This window comes from Acanthopagrus latus, chromosome 23, assembly GCF_904848185.1.
Source record: "Acanthopagrus latus isolate v.2019 chromosome 23, fAcaLat1.1, whole genome shotgun sequence".
Classification (NCBI taxonomy): Eukaryota; Metazoa; Chordata; class Actinopteri; order Spariformes; family Sparidae; genus Acanthopagrus; species Acanthopagrus latus.
This window is the reverse complement of record NC_051061.1, coordinates 7,864,940-7,885,565: the sequence shown is the minus strand read 5'-3', so window position 1 is coordinate 7,885,565 and position 20,626 is coordinate 7,864,940. Positions and strand designations below refer to the sequence as shown.

General features: G+C 41.9%; 1 protein-coding gene across 1 annotated transcript in view; it reads left to right on the top strand.

Annotated features, from left to right (window-relative positions):
- The window catches only part of myo15aa (myosin XVAa), a 33,001-nt gene that overhangs the window by 3,546 nt on the left and 8,829 nt on the right, over positions 1-20,626 (top strand). Inside the window, exons 6-43 of the mRNA XM_037088821.1 lie at positions 1,306-1,396; positions 1,610-1,615; positions 1,992-2,095; positions 2,215-2,278; positions 2,785-2,898; positions 3,002-3,163; positions 3,328-3,441; positions 7,212-7,270; positions 7,505-7,628; positions 7,842-7,937; positions 8,527-8,658; positions 8,761-8,886; positions 9,000-9,077; positions 9,209-9,363; positions 9,480-9,525; positions 9,657-9,781; positions 10,237-10,354; positions 10,488-10,663; positions 11,040-11,124; positions 11,344-11,397; positions 11,537-11,618; positions 11,978-12,108; positions 12,289-12,384; positions 12,648-12,883; positions 13,590-13,780; positions 14,248-14,320; positions 14,402-14,593; positions 14,741-14,856; positions 14,983-15,074; positions 16,495-16,630; positions 18,624-18,688; positions 18,886-19,002; positions 19,128-19,182; positions 19,401-19,548; positions 19,641-19,734; positions 19,891-20,011; positions 20,121-20,236; positions 20,427-20,486. Coding sequence (XP_036944716.1) covers positions 1,306-1,396; positions 1,610-1,615; positions 1,992-2,095; positions 2,215-2,278; positions 2,785-2,898; positions 3,002-3,163; positions 3,328-3,441; positions 7,212-7,270; positions 7,505-7,628; positions 7,842-7,937; positions 8,527-8,658; positions 8,761-8,886; positions 9,000-9,077; positions 9,209-9,363; positions 9,480-9,525; positions 9,657-9,781; positions 10,237-10,354; positions 10,488-10,663; positions 11,040-11,124; positions 11,344-11,397; positions 11,537-11,618; positions 11,978-12,108; positions 12,289-12,384; positions 12,648-12,883; positions 13,590-13,780; positions 14,248-14,320; positions 14,402-14,593; positions 14,741-14,856; positions 14,983-15,074; positions 16,495-16,630; positions 18,624-18,688; positions 18,886-19,002; positions 19,128-19,182; positions 19,401-19,548; positions 19,641-19,734; positions 19,891-20,011; positions 20,121-20,236; positions 20,427-20,486 — 4,150 coding nt within the window. The remainder of the gene's footprint in view (positions 1-1,305; positions 1,397-1,609; positions 1,616-1,991; positions 2,096-2,214; positions 2,279-2,784; positions 2,899-3,001; positions 3,164-3,327; positions 3,442-7,211; positions 7,271-7,504; positions 7,629-7,841; positions 7,938-8,526; positions 8,659-8,760; positions 8,887-8,999; positions 9,078-9,208; positions 9,364-9,479; positions 9,526-9,656; positions 9,782-10,236; positions 10,355-10,487; positions 10,664-11,039; positions 11,125-11,343; positions 11,398-11,536; positions 11,619-11,977; positions 12,109-12,288; positions 12,385-12,647; positions 12,884-13,589; positions 13,781-14,247; positions 14,321-14,401; positions 14,594-14,740; positions 14,857-14,982; positions 15,075-16,494; positions 16,631-18,623; positions 18,689-18,885; positions 19,003-19,127; positions 19,183-19,400; positions 19,549-19,640; positions 19,735-19,890; positions 20,012-20,120; positions 20,237-20,426; positions 20,487-20,626) is intronic.

Below are 20,626 nucleotides of genomic sequence, written 5' to 3'. Positions count from 1 at the left end.
GAAACCTTATGCTGGAATGTGGTCAAGGTGCTGGTGTCCCTAAACACACACACACACACACACACACACACACACACACACACACACACACACACACACACACACACACACCTCTGTCCCCATGTGGTCAAGCCTACATAATGGTGGTATTTAGAGCTAATCTGTTGGCAGTGGTGAGGCGCAGTGTGTCTGTCTGCGTAAGAGCGTTTCAGGTGGTTTAGCGCAAAAGTGGAATGGAGGCCTTGCCGAATACGAGATTAGCCCGGCCTCACATCACTTAGTGAATTGAGTCAAATGCTCCACACACACACCAGAGGGAAGGTGAGAGGGATTGAATAATGGACGGTCTAAGTGATTAATAAAGCTGGGTGTAGTGGTGCTCAAAGTGAGGATAATGTTCACTCTTTGGCCTTGTCATCAAAATGACTGTTTTCCACTGTTTTATTTATTTATTTATTTATTTATTTTTAACCTTTTAGCAATTGAATTATCACAGCCCAGTATGCAAAATGAGAAAGTTCAACCTGCTCCCATTAAAGACAACTCAGTATTACCACTAATTTTGCCAAGGAATCCGTTAAATATGTGCATATAATTTTAAAAGTGAAAGAGTTAGAAAACGTATGTATTTGTTCCTTTTTTGTAGGAGTTTTTTATGCTACTTAGCCGGTGTGACTGGTGAGCCAAAATAGCTCATTTAGTGCTTGATGTTATCATAAGTGTGTAATTGTCATATTAAACGGTCCCATATTGGCTGTTTATCTGCGTCTTGTTGCTTTTATCAATACAGGTTCCAAAGGCACCATGTGAGTTACTGACAGATATAGTTCATTTTAAGGTATAAAACTTCAGTGGAAATAATAGAAAAAACAATGAACAATGATGATTAAAAGTGCTTATGAGAAAATTCTACACTCACAGGAGAAAAGACACCAGGCGATGTGAAAAAATGTAAATTCTGACTAAATGTACCTGCGCCATTCTGTTATTTTCCACATCAATAATTAGCAATGGGCAGTTATGTGGAGCACATCCTCTTCACATTTAGCTGGAGTGAAGGTGTGTGGTCATGTCAGGATTCTGAGCTAGAGAACCACATATCTGTTCATCCTTCCAATTTCCAACATATTTTCTCATATTTAACCACAATGCACTTGGGTAAAAATATAAATTATCACTTTATTTAACATTTTCTTAACAGTAGAGTTAAGAGAAATGCTGTGGCCTCATACATGGAGCACTGTGTCGACTGCTGAGTCATATCAATGTGTGATAGTGTATAGTAAAAATCTGACTGTGTTTCAGTGGGGAGAGCGGATCTGGGAAAACAGAGGCCACCAAACTAGTCCTTCGCTACCTTGCGGCAATAGATCACAAATGCAATCTTTCGCAACAGGTACACACACAAACACTCACACACACACACACACACACACACACACACACACACACACACACACACACACACACACACACACATACACGCTCACACACATCCTAACCAACACAAAATGCTGCTAAGACACACATGTTCCTGTCTTGAAGAATGACTAAGTCTGTGCGTCTTCTCTTTCCATGTTTCTCTGTCTCTGGCTCTTCGTGGCTGAAGATTGAGGTAGTGGGGTTCCCTGCATGACTTGTGCTTTACATTTTACACCTCATCTTCACATATGGCCATAAGAATAGCAGGTTGCTGTGTTTTGCTGTGGTGTGTGACACTATTCATTAGGGAAATTTTGTTTTCATGTGAATTTTCTCACCAAATATAATCTGTTTAACATCCTTTCACCAGTCTGATTGATCAGGATCTGAAGTAACTCATGTTTATTCAGAAACATTTTTTTTCTGCTATTTTGTTGAGAGCAAGAACTACAAAACAAGGAGCGTGTTTTGCTATAGACCAGCTAATACTGTCAGGTCAAGACATTTTGAGCATATTTGTCACCTAGCTGACAAAGGATGTTGATTTACTGTGTTTGAATGCCTGGCAGATACTCGAGGCAGCTCCTCTCCTGGAATCCTTTGGAAATGCCAAAACTGTACGGAACGATAATTCCAGTCGCTTTGGGAAATACATAGAGGTCTTTCTGGAAGAGTAAGTATGCAATCAAACAGACAAGTTCTAGTGTCATGCTGCCTCCTCTCTGATCGCTTGTATTTGTGTTTCTTCTTTCTCTTTTGCTCTGTGCCGTTTCTCTCTGTCTCTCCATCCAGTGGTGTAATCAGTGGTGCCATAACCTCTCAGTATCTACTGGAGAAGTCTCGTATCGTCTTCCAGGTGAGACTCACAGAAGATGACATGCCACGTTTTCACCCAAAGTACCCAAGATTGAATTTTCCATGTACTGAGGGGTTCCATCAGCCTGTTGATGTCTGCATTTACTGCAGACTTAAGACGTATGAAGATTAGGCAAATCAATCTGCTGACATACGAAAGAGCGGCAGCTGCCTTTCATGTTATTTTTACATGCGACTACACGACAACTATGACGATGTTACTGCTGCCACAGCTATAATGTTGTGTGCCTCCATCTTCATGTCCATGTCCATCAAAATGGTTGCTGAAATAAAATGCCACATCCCTCAACCAATCACAATTGTTCAACAATGCAAGGGGGGGGGGGCGTTAATTTTCACAGAACGTAATCTGGATTCTTTCTGCCATGTCTGAAACACACTGAGCTCCTCCAGAGGCTCCCAGTGTCTGAGGAAGGTTCCTGCGGTGGACACGCGGTCTTATACTTTCCTGTATCTCAAAATGTTAAGCTTATGTTTCCCCTTCAGGCCAAAGATGAGAGAAACTATCACATCTTCTACGAGATGCTGGCAGGTCTTCCCTCGCAGCAGAGGCAGGCTTTCTATCTCCAAGAGGCTGAGACCTACTATTACCTCAACCAGGTAGAACCACAAAGTGCAGCACGATCATGAGTCTTTTCTGGACTTTGAGGAACATTGTGTGGAGATACAGACCACATTTGGAAGTGTCTCTTTCTCCATGCAGGGAGGGGACTGTGGGATAACAGGAAAGAATGATGCAGATGACTTCCTGCGTCTGCTTGCTGCCATGGAGATCCTCCACTTCACCCCTGAAGACCAGTCGGCCATCTTTAGAGTTCTTTCTTCCATACTGCACCTGGGCAATGTCTACTTTCAGAGACATGAGGTAGAGATTCAGGCAATTCTTATAACAATGCACATTATGTGAAATACAGCATATTTGTTGTCTTTTTGGAATATTTTGGAGGAAATATAATTAAACAAATATAAGATATTAATTTAACTTCATCATGACAATATAGAATTTTCTCTTCCTGTGTTGCACTATAGGCTGATGGCCAGGAGGTGGCGTCAGTGGTGAGCGCTCAGGAGATCAGAGTTGTGGCAGAGCTGCTGCAGATCTCCCCGGAGGCACTACAGAAAGCCATCACCTACAAAGTCACAGTCAGTATCTCAGTGGGGAATTACTCCTTAATTACATTTGACATATTGTTGAAAATAATTAAAAACAAGAGCTGGTCCAGGATTATAACCAATCCTTCTCAGAATGGGTGGTTCTGTTCAGTACGTTTACAGTTGCGTTTGACCCCATGATGACAGGCAAGTAACATGGCAGTGTGCCAGTGCCTGTCTCTCTCACTTGCCTCTGTACACATACAGTACGTACTGACATTAAAGACATTGTATCGCCTCTCAGTGTCGTTTACCAAGGCATAAGGGGGGTACTCAGTTGATCCCACACACAGAGGGAGAGAAAGATGTACTGCTGTCACTGGTCTACTTGTGAAATTGTCTTGACGTGACTTGACCCTTGCTATCTCCATAAATGAAAGGTTTGTGTGATATTGGTCTCTTGGCAGTGTTACTTCATTTATAAGCAATCATCCACGTGGCCCCAGTAGATTAATAGCTATAGTGCCTCATGCTCACATATCTTGGTGGAGCCAGAGAGACCGCTAGAGTACACTGTGTTTCCATTTCACCAAATCTGAGTTAAGGGACGTTTGGGGCATCAAGTAGCAGTTTGTTTCAAAATCAAACCAGAGAAAGACTATTTGTATCAGTAGACAGTAAAAGGAGTAGCTAATTAAATGTCTGTTGTTGAGTATCTAATATTACATGAGAAAGCTGTAAATTTAAAATTATTGGTTCTTTTATTTTGTATATATTATATATATATATATATATATATATATATATATATATATATATATATATATATATATATATATATATATATATATATATATATATATATATATATATATATATATGCAGCAAGTGCAGCATGTCTCCTTAGCCCAACAGATGTGCCATATACTGTATAACTGATTGGTTGGAATAGGACATTTTGCAGATCCTGGCAGTGAACACTGCAGGAGCACCTCTCAGTCTGTTCAAGCATACAAACATAGTCTGTTGAACCACCTGTTTAAGCCCTATTCAGTGATGGCTTCCTGTCAATGCACCACTGGTGGCTGAGTTGGATCCTCAATATATTTGTGTGCAGATTTATTTCTTCGCTTGACTTGCTGAAAGGTAAATGAGGCTCAAGCTGCTTTTCTTCAGAATTGTGTCACCTGCTTCATGAAAACACCTTTCTCCACAGTTGGTGGAAAGCAAAGTCTTAAAAAGTTTGAGAAAAACAGAAAATAGATTTTTTAAAAATCTATAAGATGATCATCACCAATTGTAAAGTGTTCATTTATTTTTGTATATGCAAATAGACTTACAGTTTTGAGATTAAAGAGTCTTAGCGGTAAAGATTATTTACTACACTTAATTAATTCCATATTGCATCACTGTGTGTCTTTGTGCCTTTGACCTCTGACCTCCATGAGCCTTCATTCATTCATTCATTCATTTATTCATTCATTCATTCATTCATTCATTCATTCATCATGTTTTGAAACACAAATCTCAAATCAAATCTGTCCTCATGTCGATCGGCCGGATTAAGTTTCTATGTGGAAACAGAATCGCTAAACAATTAAAACATAGTGTGGCTATGGGTTTGTCTACGATTACAATGATGATCACTTTGTTCACTCGACACCTGTTGTGCAAAACACAGCAGGGTAAACACACGTGAACTCATCCTGCATTCTATGATAGGACGTCCAGTACTCAGACATAAATAGACACAAACAGTATATACACATGCTTTTGAGGCACTCTTTGTAGAGCCAAGCTTCAGGCAGAGAAAGCATCTCTTTTGTTTACAGTGTGTCATTTGGATGGCTCATATTTTTTATAAATAGCCACACTGAGCAGAAATGAGTGCGCTGTAGCTTGAGGGAAGAGAACCTTTCAGTTGAATTCTTTTGGTGGGATTTCAACTTAACCAGCTTGTTCCAAATATCACAGGATGAGTGTCCCGCTTTTTTTCTCCAAAAACGGCAGCTTTTTGTTTGCCTGAGCATTTCAAGTTCAAGTAAAAAAAAAAGGAAAAAAAAGAAATGAATACGAAAGACATCGCCTTGTCACACAGAGTTTGCTGGTGGTATCCAATGAGCTGTTGTTGTTAACAGGCGGGGTGTTGAGAGACGGACTTCCACAGGACTTGCATAAACAAAACAAGACAAAAAAGAACGGCATTTGAACAACTTTAATGTCCAATCCTGACTGCAACGTACCTTGCACCCCCTCTTATGACGCACATTCAGTCCTGAGCTATAATTTACCACAATATCCTTGAGCAAAAAAGGCACTGAATCCTTCCCAGCTCCATGCGCTTAACAGGAATGACCCCCGCTGGCATTAGTGCATCACAAACAGAAAAAGAAAGAAACTGGCTCTACAAAACAAAAGACTATTCTAGTTCTCCATCCACAGGATTTGCCCTGTCGCTCCATTTACAGTACATAAGCTCACAAAATGGATATATCCCGAAAAAAAATCCTTGTTCTCTTGGTAGATCTTTTGTTTTTTATCCACATTCTGTCATATTCCAGTCTCATGAAACATCCTGTTTTACTAACTAGTTTAAAAAAGCTGAAGTTGTCCTGAAGGGCTCGTGATGATTCCGACAGGGAGGAATACATTTACACAGGTACATCTGATCACGAGGCACCTTATGTCCTCCACACGTACTCGCTCTCATACAACACACTAAGAGCCTTGTGTATTATTGATTTTCTAATTACCGAGGTGGTTCCTATGGTTCCTATGTAACGGGAGAGGAGTCAGTGGTATCCACTAATTTCCTCTGGCTGGATGAGGTGTGTGTTTGCCTGTATGTTTGTGTGTGTGTGTGTGTGTGTGTGTGTGTGTGTGTGTGTGTGTGTGTGTGTGTGTGTGTGTGTGTGTGTGTGTGTTTGAGACGATCTAGTGCGTTTAAGGAAGACGTGTCAAGTTTCCAAGCATGCAGACCTGAAGTCCCATACATACTCACATCAATGAATAAGAGAATAGAGGACAGAAGAAGTAGAAAAGTGTGCAAATGGAATGAAAGGAGGGAAGCAAAGGAGAGGACGTCGGTGAGGGAGAAAAAGTAGGAGACGAATAAGAAGTGACTCACAGAGGAGGAGGTGAGGCAAAGGTTGGGTCAGGGGATCCTCACCTTGATTTGAAAAAATGCAACACCGTCTCCCTTAATATATATCTAATACAACCTCTTAAATCATAAAAACCTAAAGGTGAACTGTATAGTTTTGGAGAGGAACAAAGAAAAACAACTTCATTAACTGTTTTTTTTTCAATGCCAAAAAACAATCTAAACAGATGAACTGAATAAACTAATAAAAAAAACTGACCTTAAAGGACGACACAGTTTCAGACTGTACTTTGTTTATATGTGGCGGACCCTGCCACCTTTCCAGCTTCAAACTTTGCTCTAGGAACCTTATTTTCCTCTGCGAAAAAGCTTGTTTAATATTTATTATCTAATATTGTAAATATAAAAATTCTTGAATGTATTTCGTGGGGGAGATATGACAACAGGTAGGTTGAACATTGAGGTAAGAGTCACTTCACTGACAGGGGAGTGAAGGAGCTCTTAATCAAGCACACATCCATAGAGTCTCAATAAGACGTTGAATCAGGTAAAATAAGTGAAAACAGCTGTGTATAATACGGTCTTCAAATATTGACGTAGTTCAAATTTGGTATATGTTAGATTTGCCTTGAATTATGAAGCAGGTGCCAGGATATTTTTCCACCTTCACTCCTCGTAAATCGTGTTGCTTAAATCAACCTTTGTGTCGCCTCTACAGGAGACAATGAGGGACAAGATCTTCACGCCATTGACCGTGGAAAGTGCTGTTGATGCCAGGTGACAGATAACTACATACCCAACATGCACTGCTTTGTTCTTCCTCTAGATGCAATTCACATGAAGTTTTTTGAAAGGAAAATACTCACTGAATAAGCCATTTGTTCTGTTTAAGATCAGGGGGGAAAAATATTCAGATCCCTTATTTATGTAAAAGTATGTAAATATTTCCCTGTCAGTGTTTTACGGCTATATCTGACTAATGCTTTCACACAAACAATCTGTGTTCCCCAGAGATGCTGTTGCCAAGATCCTCTACTCGCTGCTCTTCCACTGGTTGACAGAGAGGATCAACGCTCAGGTGTACCCCCGCCAACACGCCCTCTCCATCTCCATCCTGGACATTTACGGATTCGAGGTGAGCGTCTCTTCTTTATCTTGCGTTGATCCTCTTTCGCACAGGATGGATGCAGACGGAGCATCTCATCCCGCCTCTCATTCCATTCTGTCGCATATCAGAGAGACTGCAGGATAATCACTCTTTAGACATGCAGATGAGACATAAAGAATTATACCAGATGTTTGTGCTAATGTGTGTGTGTGTGTGTGTGTGTGTGTGTGGGAACAACAGGATCTGGCCTTCAACAGCTTTGAGCAGCTTTGCATCAATTATGCAAACGAGTACCTGCAGTTCTTCTTCAACAGGATCGTGTTCAGGGAAGAACAGGTGAGTCAACATCACACCTGTAGGGTCCACTCAGGCCTTCCCTCCAAAATGTTCTGTACACACAACCTTAGCTTTTACAAAATATCTCTGTGCAAATGATTCCAAACGCTCAAATAAGCATGGAGCATCAAGTAGTAGGCCAGACAGTCAGCTATATGTCAAAATTGATTCAAAATTGTAGAAAGCTGCTGCAATTATAAGTTATAAACTTTTAATAACCTTGAGAGCTAAAAAATAACTTATATTGGTGCTTCTGAAGCATAAACAAAGCAGTAGTTCACTGCTGTTACTGTTTTAGTGCATGTTCATTATGCAGAACACTAGAAGGGGTGTGCAAATTGAGATGAGGATTGAAGTTCATGGAAGTTTTGACAAATTTTTTAATTTAGCAAAACATCTGTGTCGGTATATAACGAGGACAGCGACTTAATTACACGTATGCACACACATTCTTAACATTGCAAATCCATACACCTAATAAAACAGAATTTTTTAGACAAGGGTACGAAAAGCTCTCAGCAGTGATTTAATAAGTCTATATCTCGACAAAGTTGTGTGTTAAATTGTATCACGTGTGATTCCTGTGCAGGAGGAGTACAATCGGGAACAGATCCCCTGGCAGGACATCCCATTCAGTGACAACCAGCCCTGCATTGACCTCATTGCTGCTAAGCCTCATGGGATATTGAGGATTCTGGATGACCAGAGCTGTTTCCCACAGGTGGGGCAGGAGAAACCTGAGGAAGACATGAAGATACTGACTCATCCCTCATACATTAAATATATTCTTTCTTGTCTTAATTGTCTGTTGATTTGTTGCCAGGCGACAGACCACACTTTCCTCCAAAAGTGTCACTATCACCACGGCAACAACCCACTGTATCTGAAGCCAAAGATGCCCCTCCCAGAGTTCACCATCAAGCACTTTGCTGGTCGGGTCACCTATCAGGTACACAGTGATCAAGTGATTTCTGCGAGTTTTTAAAAAGATGTCAATGTCAACGATCCATCCTGTACTTTTCGGGACAAATCTCCTAATAATTTTTCATCTCACCGATGCAGGTTTACAAGTCCCTCGATAAGAACTATGACCAGGTTCGTCAGGATGTCCTGGACCTGTTCATTCAGAGCAAGAACAAGGTGAGAGGAGGGGGCGTCATCAAGTCAACATTTGTTTAGGGTCATGTATTCTAATTCATGTGAACACTGTTCATTTCTGTAAAAACGTGTGTATGTTGTGAATGTTTGTGTGCGTATGTGTGTGTGTCTAGATGGTGTCAAAACTGTTCCTGGTTCACGCAGAGGTGACGGGTCAGCAGCGAGGTCACATGAGGAAGAGCAGCACGGTCACGAGGAGATACCAAGCTCCCACCGTCAGCAACAAGTTCCAGCAGTCGCTGCTAGAGCTGGTGGAGAAGATGGAGAGGTTAAACTTAATAATAATAATGATAATAATAATTCATAGCACACAGTTGCTCCTTAAATCTCCTTAAATTAGAAACACATATGAGCTGATTACTGACTGATGTTCTTCTATTTCAGGTGCAACCCTTTTTTTGTTCGCTGCATTAAGCCAAATAATATGAAGGTAGGTTTTTAAACAATCTGTGTTCCTACTGATGATCACATTAGCATGCATTTGCACTCAGTTTCACTGTGCCCTGTAGGTCATGACAGCCATTGTTGCCTGAATGCGCTTACACATACATTTGCGTCTAGCAACCAGGTGTGTTTGAGGACGACCTGGTCAGCAGCCAGCTGAGACACTCAGGCGTCCTTGAGACCATTCGGATCCGTAGAGAGGGGTATCCTGTCAGAATGCCATTCTACGTCTTCCTGTTCAGGTACCAATCAATAGATGGTGGAAGGCACTTTGGTGGCTTTGTGACCATACAGCTCAAGATTGAACCAAAGTAATTTGGCAAATGGAAGTTGACACAGGGGGAGCTGTACGATTGGCCCTTTGTTTGTGTGTTTAATGCTAATTGGCAAAATGTTATCAGACTAACACACTAAATTAAGATAAATGAACACGATAAACATTGTACATGCAAAACACCAGCATGCTAACACTGATATGTCAGCATATGAGCATGCATTTACTGCTAACTGTTTCATCTGTTGTCTAAAATCCGAACAAGTATCTGGTAGATCTTAGTCAGAAAAATTCAGAGGAGTCACATTTTGATTTGCAGCAGAGGCATCAGCAGTTTGTGTGGTACAAGTAGCACAAGCAGCCGGTGGATGTTACTTCTTTAAAAAGTGAGACTTTTTGTGTGTGCTCGTGTGTCATCACCAGGTATAAGTCCCTGGTGGGCATACGAGAGCCTCCAGCGGCTAATGGAGAGAACTGTGTGATCATGCTCAGTAAACTCTGTCCTCTGAGACCAGGAGCCTTCCATGTCGGAGTCACAAAGGTGAGGTGATGTATTCTTGCTAACCCTCTAGCAATGCAACCCCTTTGATGGTGTTGAGTGACAGATGTTATGTTGGGCTGTACCTCTAACTACTGATGTTTTGTGTGTGTGTGTGTGTGTGTGTGAATGGCAGCTCTTTCTGAAGGAGGACATCTACCAGCTGTTGGAGTGTAAACGGGAGCGCACCCGTACACTTGCCGCCCTCACCCTGCAGCGTTACACCCGCATGTTCTTCGTGAGGAAACGCTTTATAGCCTTCCGCAAGAAGATCATCGGGCTGCAGGCGCAGTGCAGAGGCTTCCTCATGAGGTCAGCGTCTCTGCTCCTGCTGGCCCCATAAACATCAACTGATTTGTGTATTTTCTCAGCCCGATTTAACTGATGGACGAGCATTTATGTAAAGAAAACGCGGAGCTCAAAATGTGCAAAGACAATCCTGTCCATTTGCTTTTACTGTTTTCACTGTGGCAGTGTGAAAGACAGATTAAGGGTCTACACTGATGAAATAATTCAATAGGAACACAGAGATTTTAACATCATGGTGCATTATGGGAATATTCATATGTCCCATATTGCAGAAAGTTAGATTTCAGTGTGTAATGATTAAAAAGCAAGTGCCATATATATGAAATGTTTATATAGCACTCACTGGGTTAACAGTGAGATGTTTCATTCTGCCATTCAGGAAGCGCTATGTGAAGATGAGGGAGAGTCTGGTCCGGTTCCGCTCTCTTGTCCACATGTACGTCAACCGCAAGCGATACATCAAGGTACATGAGGTTGTATTTCAGTGGGCAACATACTGTATCTCCTTTCTTGTATATTTGATTTAACCTCTAATGCCTTACATCACTCGTGCATATTCCTGCATTAGCTGTGGATAAGTCTGTAAAAAGCTGGTCACGTTTGCTCCAGTATTATTTTAGAATCTTATTTCCCTGGACTGAAGTGAAAATGTTAAATGTGTGATATCTGTGATCTGCTTGCAGATGAAGTTTAATGCCCAGAGGAAGGCTGAAGAGGAAAGGAGGAGGAGAGAGATGGTAAGATCGGTGTAAAGACAGAATTTACATGGGAATTGAAAACACTTAACCATTATCACTTTTCCTTTGCTTACACTGATTTGATTAGAAACGTCATCATTACTCCGCAGATTGATTAAAAATACAGTACCTCTTTCAGGAGCTGACCAAGAGGGAGGTGGTGAATGTCACACACTTGGTGATCCCTGCAGAGCTGGGCGCATTACTGCAGACAGCAGGAGGTCTGTAAATGTCTTTTTTGAAGACAACATTAGTGTTCACCATACATATTCATGAACTAAATGGCTGAGTACTTCAGCTCTTTGAATTTGTGTCATCTCATCATTACCGACACTGACAGATCCAGATCCAGATCTAGATCCAGAAATGATGTGGATAATTCTGATACAATACCATCGACTAACTGAATGTTGTTTAGAATTCATTTCATACAACTTTATGGCATAAATATGTCTGCTTGGCTTCAACAGTAGTCATAAAAAAGTAGCACAGTATGCAACATTATTTTCTTTGAAAGACTCCCTGCTCCCACTGTACATTTATGCTGGTTGATTTTGCGTCTCTCTTTCGCTCATTCTAGTCAGGAGGGAGTTGCACTCGGACTGTTTGGCTCTGCTTCAGGCGCCTCACATCCAAGAAGACGCTCAGCTCACTCTGCCTCTGGACATCAACAACTACCCGTTCTACCGCTACGTACAGATCTACTTCAGGGTGAGCTGTGCATCATTTGCATAATCCTGCAAATTACAGTCAGCGTCCCTTTCTACAAAATGTGTTTTGCCTTTCTAAGTCAGGGACGACACCACTGTGTTGCAGTAAAGCACTTTGAAGTGGAAGTTGTTGCTGTGAGGATTCATTTCGCTCACCATGTTGCATCTTCCGTTGCTGCAGGAACCAAAGTTTGGGATGCTGATGGCACCTCTGGAGTCACCGCTGACCCGTGTAGAGGACGACCTGAGAGAAGAAGCTCTGGAGCTCTTCATCATGGTGGGCTGACTTTTCTATACACCAGATTTCAGTAACTTTTTTTTAAATATAAAAGTTATATCATTTTTAAGGTGATACAGAGTTAAATTATGATCAATAAAATAGTGGTAATGGTAATTTAATATAGCATGTAATAGATAAGGCCAGGATGTGGAAAATTACATTTTCACGGCATTTCTCGTCTGTCTTTACTTCTCCCAAAAAAATGTTGGCTGCAAGACACAATTTAAAGGACAGTGCAGTTGACTTAATTCTGCTTTCAGGTGTTACGATTCATGGGGGACCCTCACCTGAACGGAGCACAGGAGAACATGTTTGGGAATTACATCATCCAGAGGGGCCTGCTGTCTCCAGGGCTACGGGACGAGATCCTGGCTCAGGTTGTCAACCAGGTGTGGAGGAATGTGAACACTGACAACGCCGAGCGAGGCTGGCTGCTGCTGCTGGCCTGTGTCTGCAGCTTCGCCCCGTCGCCCAAGATGGACAAATATCTACTGAAGTAAGACAACCATTCCAAGACTTAAGTGGTACATTTCCAAGAAAAAAACGGAACTATTGTTGGAGATTATATGGTCATAAATTTGCTATGAAACAACTTAGAAATTCAGATATTTTTTATTGTATATTTGTGACTTTAACTGTTAAGAATTTGAGTTTATTATTTCACAAAAGTGAAATTGCTCATGTCATGTCAGTCAGGTTTCAGAATTCTATTTTGATTGATTGGTCACAACACACATGCATGAGCCAGTGGCTCTATCCACTACAAAGCAGCTGTGCAGAATCCGTTCTTATGTGCCAAACTAGCCTCTGGGCATCTATGATGCACATGTGCAACATGGTGACGTAGTGTGATGTCACAAAGTCACAGAATTAAAGGCGGGACGACTGAGGAGGCGTTTCAGGACCAGTGTTTTCTGTGGGAGAGAGGAGCTGCTTTCCATTTGTTTAGACTTTTTAACTTTCACATGCACAAGAACATATATAAAACATGACAGAAAGAATGAAAAGGCATAATAGGTCTCCTTTATGTTTCCATTAAGAGAAAAAAAGAAAAAATAATGAAATTGATTAGAATACATTGCAGGGTTTGGGTAATAACATGGTCCATGTTACAGTTTTAATTACACAGTAAGCATAACATAAAAAGTTGTTTTTTTTCTGTTTCATCATTTAATATAACCTCAGCTGTCTTCCCTCTCCAGGTTTGTATCGGACACCGGCCCTCCTGGCTGCCAGGCATTGCTGCAACACAGACTCATCCAAGCCAATCAGAAGATGCAGCTCGGCTCAGGCTCCGTCTCTGAGACTGCGCGGACCTATCCACTATCGCTGCTGGAGTGGACGGCTAACAGGAAAAAGGCTAACATGGTGTTGCACGTGCACTGTTTTGATGGTGAGATACAGCTATCCATATATCATTGCATTATGCAGTCTGAACCATCCTGGGGTGTAACATCAGTACAAATCAGAAATATTCACCAAATGTATTGGTTTTAATTTTTTCCTTCACGATCAGCTGAAAAACCTACCTCTCAATTTATTTTCAAATGAGCAAGGTGAAAAAAACAACTTGTAAGTGTCATGTAAGTCATCACTAGCAGTTTTAAATGAGCACATGCCTCAACATAAGTGCGTGGCAGGGACAGCTGGCATCGCTTTTATTGAGCGGGATCAATTACAGCCCTTGATCATTGATTATTAATTGCCAGTCAGGATCAGGTAATAGAACCATGCGGCTCTTGGGCCGAATTAATCGCCCAATTTATTGCATTTTGCTTGTTAACAGCCTAACAATCTGGCGGACAACATAAACAGTTAAAGATGCAGGTTTTTTTTATTGATTCATCTCTCTCTCTGAAGGAGGCTCCTTCCTGTGTCCGGTCCACTCCTGGACCAGTGGAGAGGATTTGGCTGGAAACATACTGCGCCACAGGTGCTTATATCTCATATAAGAAAAAAAAACAGTATTTACAAGGTACAGGCAGGTGTTTGAAGTGTGTGGTCTTGCTTGTAGGGGAGTGTCCGACGGGTGGAGGGGGAGTTCAGTCCTGATGAAGGAGCACGGCCAGTGGGTGGAGTTAGCGGGTCACGACTACGTGATGGACCTGATTTCAGACCTGGAGCTTCCGCCTGAATTCCCAAAGCAGAAGAGCTACTTTGTCATCAGCACCGACGACCCTTCCAAAGTCCGAGCTAACGCCAGCCTGTCAGTGCACAAAACACTCAAACACATGCACGTGCAACTGTATGAAATGCAGATATTTGCATCAAAGATATGTATTTAAATAAATTACTCAATTCCTCCTCTCCTCTCCTCTCCTCTCCTCTCCTCTCCTCTCCTCTCCTCTCTCAGTGCTTTGTTTGGCAGTGGTTTTGACTCAGATGAGGAGCTTCCTCACGCCTTACCTCTCAGTAGCAGCAGCAGACCAGCCTACAGTCTGCCTGACTCTGACGGCTACTTCAGCCACGGTACACACACATACTTACTGTACATACCGTATATGTGTAAATATACGTAAGTATAGTTCAGAGTCATGAATATGAAGTGTAACGGCCATGTGTAAAGTTACTCTGCTGCCTGTGTGTGTCCAGTAGAGTCGGATGCGTTCAGTGACGCTCAGAATCAGAGAGGGATGGACCGCTACCTGGACAGTCTGTTCGACCCTGTGCTGTCAGACAGCAGCATGGTGAGCACCGACACTGATTCATGAGAACAATCAGAAAACTGTCCCTGTCTTCTGCTTTGGAAGTACATTAGTATGATTAGTGAAGCATCACAAGCTGATGTAGGGACTGAATTTACTCACTTTCTTTGTGGTTTGCAGTGTTTTCATTCTTATCAGAACAACTTTATGCTTGCTGGCACACATATCAAAGCTTTAGTTATTCGTTCCTTTTCAGATGATATTTTCCATCTGTCTGTCACATAACTCCAGATTTGATGATTTTGAATTTGAATTTGTCTGATGAACGCGAGGATCAATTGCTCCTTTATGAGCTGAGAGAAGTCTCCTACTTTTTAAGATAACTTAACAATTTAAAAAGCCCGCTTAGAATAATTACACAATGCATCGTCACAAAGCTGAAGACAGTGTTTTTTACTGAGCTTACAATAAGTGATAGAAGATAAGATTCCACTATATTCCCATCGGATGTTTTACGTCCTGCAGTTTACTGGTTCCAGCTTCGAAGTTTTGTGAATTTGCTGTTTTTCTGTCTATTGCTCTGTTTTATTGCTTTGGTTTGTTTTATTGTTGACTGTACGTCCAGATTAACATAAGCAGTTTGTACGCCATACATTTGACATTTTATGACATTTTTATAGGCTCATCAATCAATCAAGCTCTGAAATGTATAGAACAGTCTCGTCACGCTCCGTCCACCTGACCTGCCATCACACTGGAGGGGAGCGTTGATGGACGGCTGGAACATGTGATCCACTGCTTCTGTTTGTGTATGAATGGGGCAGACAGGAGGGAGGATTAGGTTACCGAGCGACCTACCGTATTTGACTGTAACAGCGGGCAGCACACATGCACGGTTCTTTTGGGAGTACTGTCCCATTCACAATTCACTGTACTGCTTTAAAGTAAAACAGACCCAAAACAAGACATAAGGCCCCGTCACAGGGAGAAAACAGGAAGAAGGTCACTTCTCAAAGACACTAGTTCAAAATAAAACAACATAATATCTGTAGTTGGTATTTTGTGAGCAAGTGTGAAATTATGCATGTTGGACCTCATTCTTTAACTCATCTGCGCTGTAAAGCGGTTTTACCAGGGAAAACAAATATGTGGTTTCACTGTATTGAAATTTTTGAAATCCAGATTTTGTTGGAGGAGCATTCTCATGCTGGAGCTTCTCCTCCAGGGTGTACGGTACTCCCTGCAGAGTATTCAGTTCCCATCGCTCTACTGACGCACTCACAGAGGGTCTGAATCAACCAATACAATCCACTCCCCCTCTCCCATTCACGTTGACTACACACACACATGCACACACTTCTTACCCTCCTCTTCATGTCTCTCAAAGTCCACTTTCCCAGCATCTCTAGCTGTCCTTTTCCATTTGCTGAATATCTGCTGCCTGCTTCCTTCTGGCTACCAGGACATGGAAAAGACTGGAAGTTTGTCGGCCAGGATGAAGGGAGGAGGAGGTATAGGCATCACAGGAGAAGGAAGAGGAGAGGGGGAGAGTCATTCGGCCCCCAGTCGGCCTTATCCACCTGGAATACACCCCGGAGGTAAAACACTGAAACAAGTGTCTGTTTATCACGTTATGTTAAGAACAGTAGTTTTTCTTCAGATTTGTATTTTTGTTGTTTACTTTTGTGCGTTTCATGCAAGTCATGTCTTTGGTCATTTTGAAATGTTCCTGTCTTTCTTTTGTCCTGCCACTCAGGCCTCTCCTTCACTCTTTTCTTGTCATCACTGACATCAATAATTCATCTTGTTCTAAGTTGATTCTAAATCCTAGGCATTAGCCTCAGGTGGATAAACAGTTCACCCTCTTTCTCGCTTCTCAGCTTCCCCTGAACATTGAAGACACTGCCAAGTTTCAAAATTCAGTTCAGTTCAGTTTTGTTTTGGGATTTAAACCTTCATTTCCAAAGTGAATACATTTACTTTACATCAGCACATTAGTAAATAACCAACAGACAAACAGAAATAAAAAGGCAAGTAACTGGATACAGTTGAACACAGTTACTGACTAAGGAGGTGAAAATATATCACAACAAAAGATTATTAGTAATATACTGTATTTATCATCGTCTTTATTTGATTTTGTTTAAAATTGAGGGCTGAAGTGACATTGAACATGATGGAGGTGTAAAGGTTCAGGTGTACAGTTCACCAAGCTTAATCTGTCGCTTAGAGGCTGTAATGAGCAGTCTGCCCTCATAGATAATGCATAGAGGGCCGTTCACTGTAACCACAGATCACTCTTCCACCCTCTCTCTAGAAAGTTGTGTAAACTCTTATATCAAGAATTTCTTTGCTGATAAAATATTGGATACATGTTAATGTGTAGTTTCAGACACATTAATATTTTGAAAAAACAAAATGCCAAACAATAAATTGGCACCCCTGCTGTTACTCTAGAGACACCCTTGGAGTCCCAGACCCCCTGTTGAAGACTTATGGTCTAGATGATTATGTCTAAAATAAAAGTCAGTGGATCACATCATGTGGGGTTTTTAGTGTCTCCACAATATTTAATGCCAATCCATCTCATAGTTTTTGAGATAATTTTGTCTGGTCCAGAGGTCGTAGTTTGACCAACAGACAGACTTAACGTTTCCATCAGTAGGGGCGTACATGACAGCCTGGTCAAAATGAATAATTAAATAATGTGCTTTCTCAACCATAGCTCTGTTTAATGAGCAATGATATTGATATTATAAGGTATATAGTGTTAGAATATACATCTGTTATAAAATGTCAGAACTCGCCCATTCACTGTCTGCTCCTGCTTCCCTGGGACAAAGATACAAATTAAGTCTTTCCTGGAAGCAGCATTGTTCCCAACTCTGACCCTGTTACCTGCCTGTTGCCCTTCAAGCTGTGCCAGTGCTCCCAGTAGCAGGAGGAATGATGCCGCCCGTTCCTGCCATGCCAATCCCCTCCCACCACCACCATCACGAGCAACACCAACAACAACAGCAGCAGCAGCAACCTCAACAACCTCAACAACCTCAACCTCAACCGCAGCAGCAGCAACACTACCACCAATATAACCGCCCCACTCAGCCCTATCAGCAGCTGACTTCCTCCACCAGCCCCCCAGCCACACGTGTAGCTCCCACCCCGTCACCATCTCGCGCTCCCCCTGCTGCCCCCGCAGTCGACAGAGATGCTAATGTAGCCTCCCATGTCACAAGTGTCCCCGGCGTGCCCTCCCTCCCTATCACACCCGTGGTTCCAGGCTTGCCTGTGATGACAGGTGTGCCAGGTACAAACAAAATCGGGTGTGATTTAGGTTTTCCAGCATGTTTGGCCTGAGGCGTGTGGGCATGGTGGGGTTACAATAAATTAAGTTTTGAGAAAAAAAAGCCATGTCAAACTTTTTTTTACATTTGTTACATGGAACAATTTCTCCTTTGTGTGGTTGGTTTGAAGCAGAGTGTCTACGAGGTGTGTTGCGGTAAACTGTGTGTGATTCTACTGTTTTTCTACGACAAAATGATCTCATTTTACTGCATGGTAGTAATGTTTTATATGTGTGTACCTCTCTAGGATCAGAGCAGACTGTACTGACTCAGCAGCAACAGGCCATCATCAACCAGCAAGCGATCATTCTGGTTTGTCACATATCTTTCCCCTGAATAACTGATATTGATGCTATTATTGGTGTATTTATCTGTGTTGAAAATATACAATATAGTAATTAATCTGGCCTGTCAAAATGATAAAATGCATGTTAATGTGTGTGTGTGTGTGTGTGTGTGTGTGTGTGTGTGTGTGTGTGTGTGTGTGTGTGTGTTGGTTTGTGTTACAGGCCCAGCAGATGACCATGCAGGCCATTGCGATCCAGCAGCAGATGTTGTCATCCTTCCCCCCCGTCGCCCCGGCCCCCCAATCACCCCCCTCACAGCATCACCACCCACCCATCGCTGTGAGTTAACACACATATTTACAGTCAGGCATATCGGAGTTCCTGCCAGCATGTGTATAAATCAGAAGTCTTGTCTCGGTATAAAAACAGATTCACTTGTTATCACTTCCTGTCTTTTCCTGCAGACCAGAGATAGTGAGCAGTCGCCATACAAGCCTGCTGCTGCTCAACGAAAAATAAGTATGTTTTATACTCTCTGCTCAAATTAACCTGTAGGTTTGCTGTGGCAGGAATATCAAAACACAGTTTAAATGTGAACTATTTTTAGAAGTATCAACGCTATTCTAATTTAGTTAAATAATTGGTCATATGGTTGATGAAGCAAAATTTCACCCAACAGCTGCTGAGTTAAATAGTCAAACATCTGCACTTGATCGAATGAAAATGTGACATTCCAGGTCCGACACGTGGCCCCCCTCCTGATGATGTTGTCCGATCCAGTCCGACGAACACGGAGCGCCTGGATCCCAGCCATGACATCAAAGACACCATCAAAAAGCACCAGCCTGCCGCCGCGACAACTTCTTCGGGAGCTGCAGCGCAACGGTAACGCGCTCATTTCCCTAAAACTAAATATTGGTTCTCTCTGTCTGTTTATGTGCTTCTTATGGTGTGTGTTTATGTGTGTGTGCTTGTAGGAAAGGTGATGGAAAGATGTTTGCGAAGAAGCCAGACCCACATGATGAAGCAATGGAGATCCTTAAAGATCAGATGGCGAACCCACCACAACCGGTATGGTACCCAATCTCTGCACCGACCACGCACACACACACACACACACACACACACACACACACACACACACACACACACACACACACACACACACAAATAAAACACAATAACAAAACTAAAATAATTTCTGACCTCAATAATTTCATGTGTCAGAGTCAAAAGAAGCCTCAATCCTTCCATCTTAAAGAAGAAGGAGGACTCAAGGCCTCCAAGACCATCAAGTCTCGCCCTCCGGGGCCAAATAGCTCCAACATAAGCCCCGCCCCTCCTCCAGGTGAGCATTTCGCACATAAGGTGATAAAGTAATAAACACCAGGATGACAGAAAGCTTTTTACGCTTTTCACATTTGCATGTTTACATGTGTGTGCATGTGTGTTGCCAGTCTCCAGAGAGCTGCCTGTAGAGGAGGAGATCATTCAGACTCAACTCCACAGCAGGACCAGTGATGAATATTACACCTACTCCAACGTCCCCTGGAAGCTCTACATGAGGAAAGAGGTGTGTTTCATGAGCACGGCTAAACATAGATGGTCAAAAATAATTAATATTGCCCCAAAAAAGCACTGTAAGAATGTGTGTATTCTTCATAGTGTATTCTTCTTATAGTGAACATTGAACAACATTACAATGCTTTAATATCATCATATTGTATAACTACGACCCAAAATAAATATTTGTCTCTCAACAGGTTTTCTATCCCAAAGAGACCTTCAACAATCCATTGATCCTGGATCTGATCTTCAGACAGGTTGATGGTGTTTTCATTATTTATTAATACTTTAGTTTCTCTCTAGTTTTTTTATGTTAAGTTGATTTTAATTTTATATCTAAGTAAATCAGGTTTGGTTTTCAATCATAGCAAAGATTGTGATAACAATGCTAATTTTG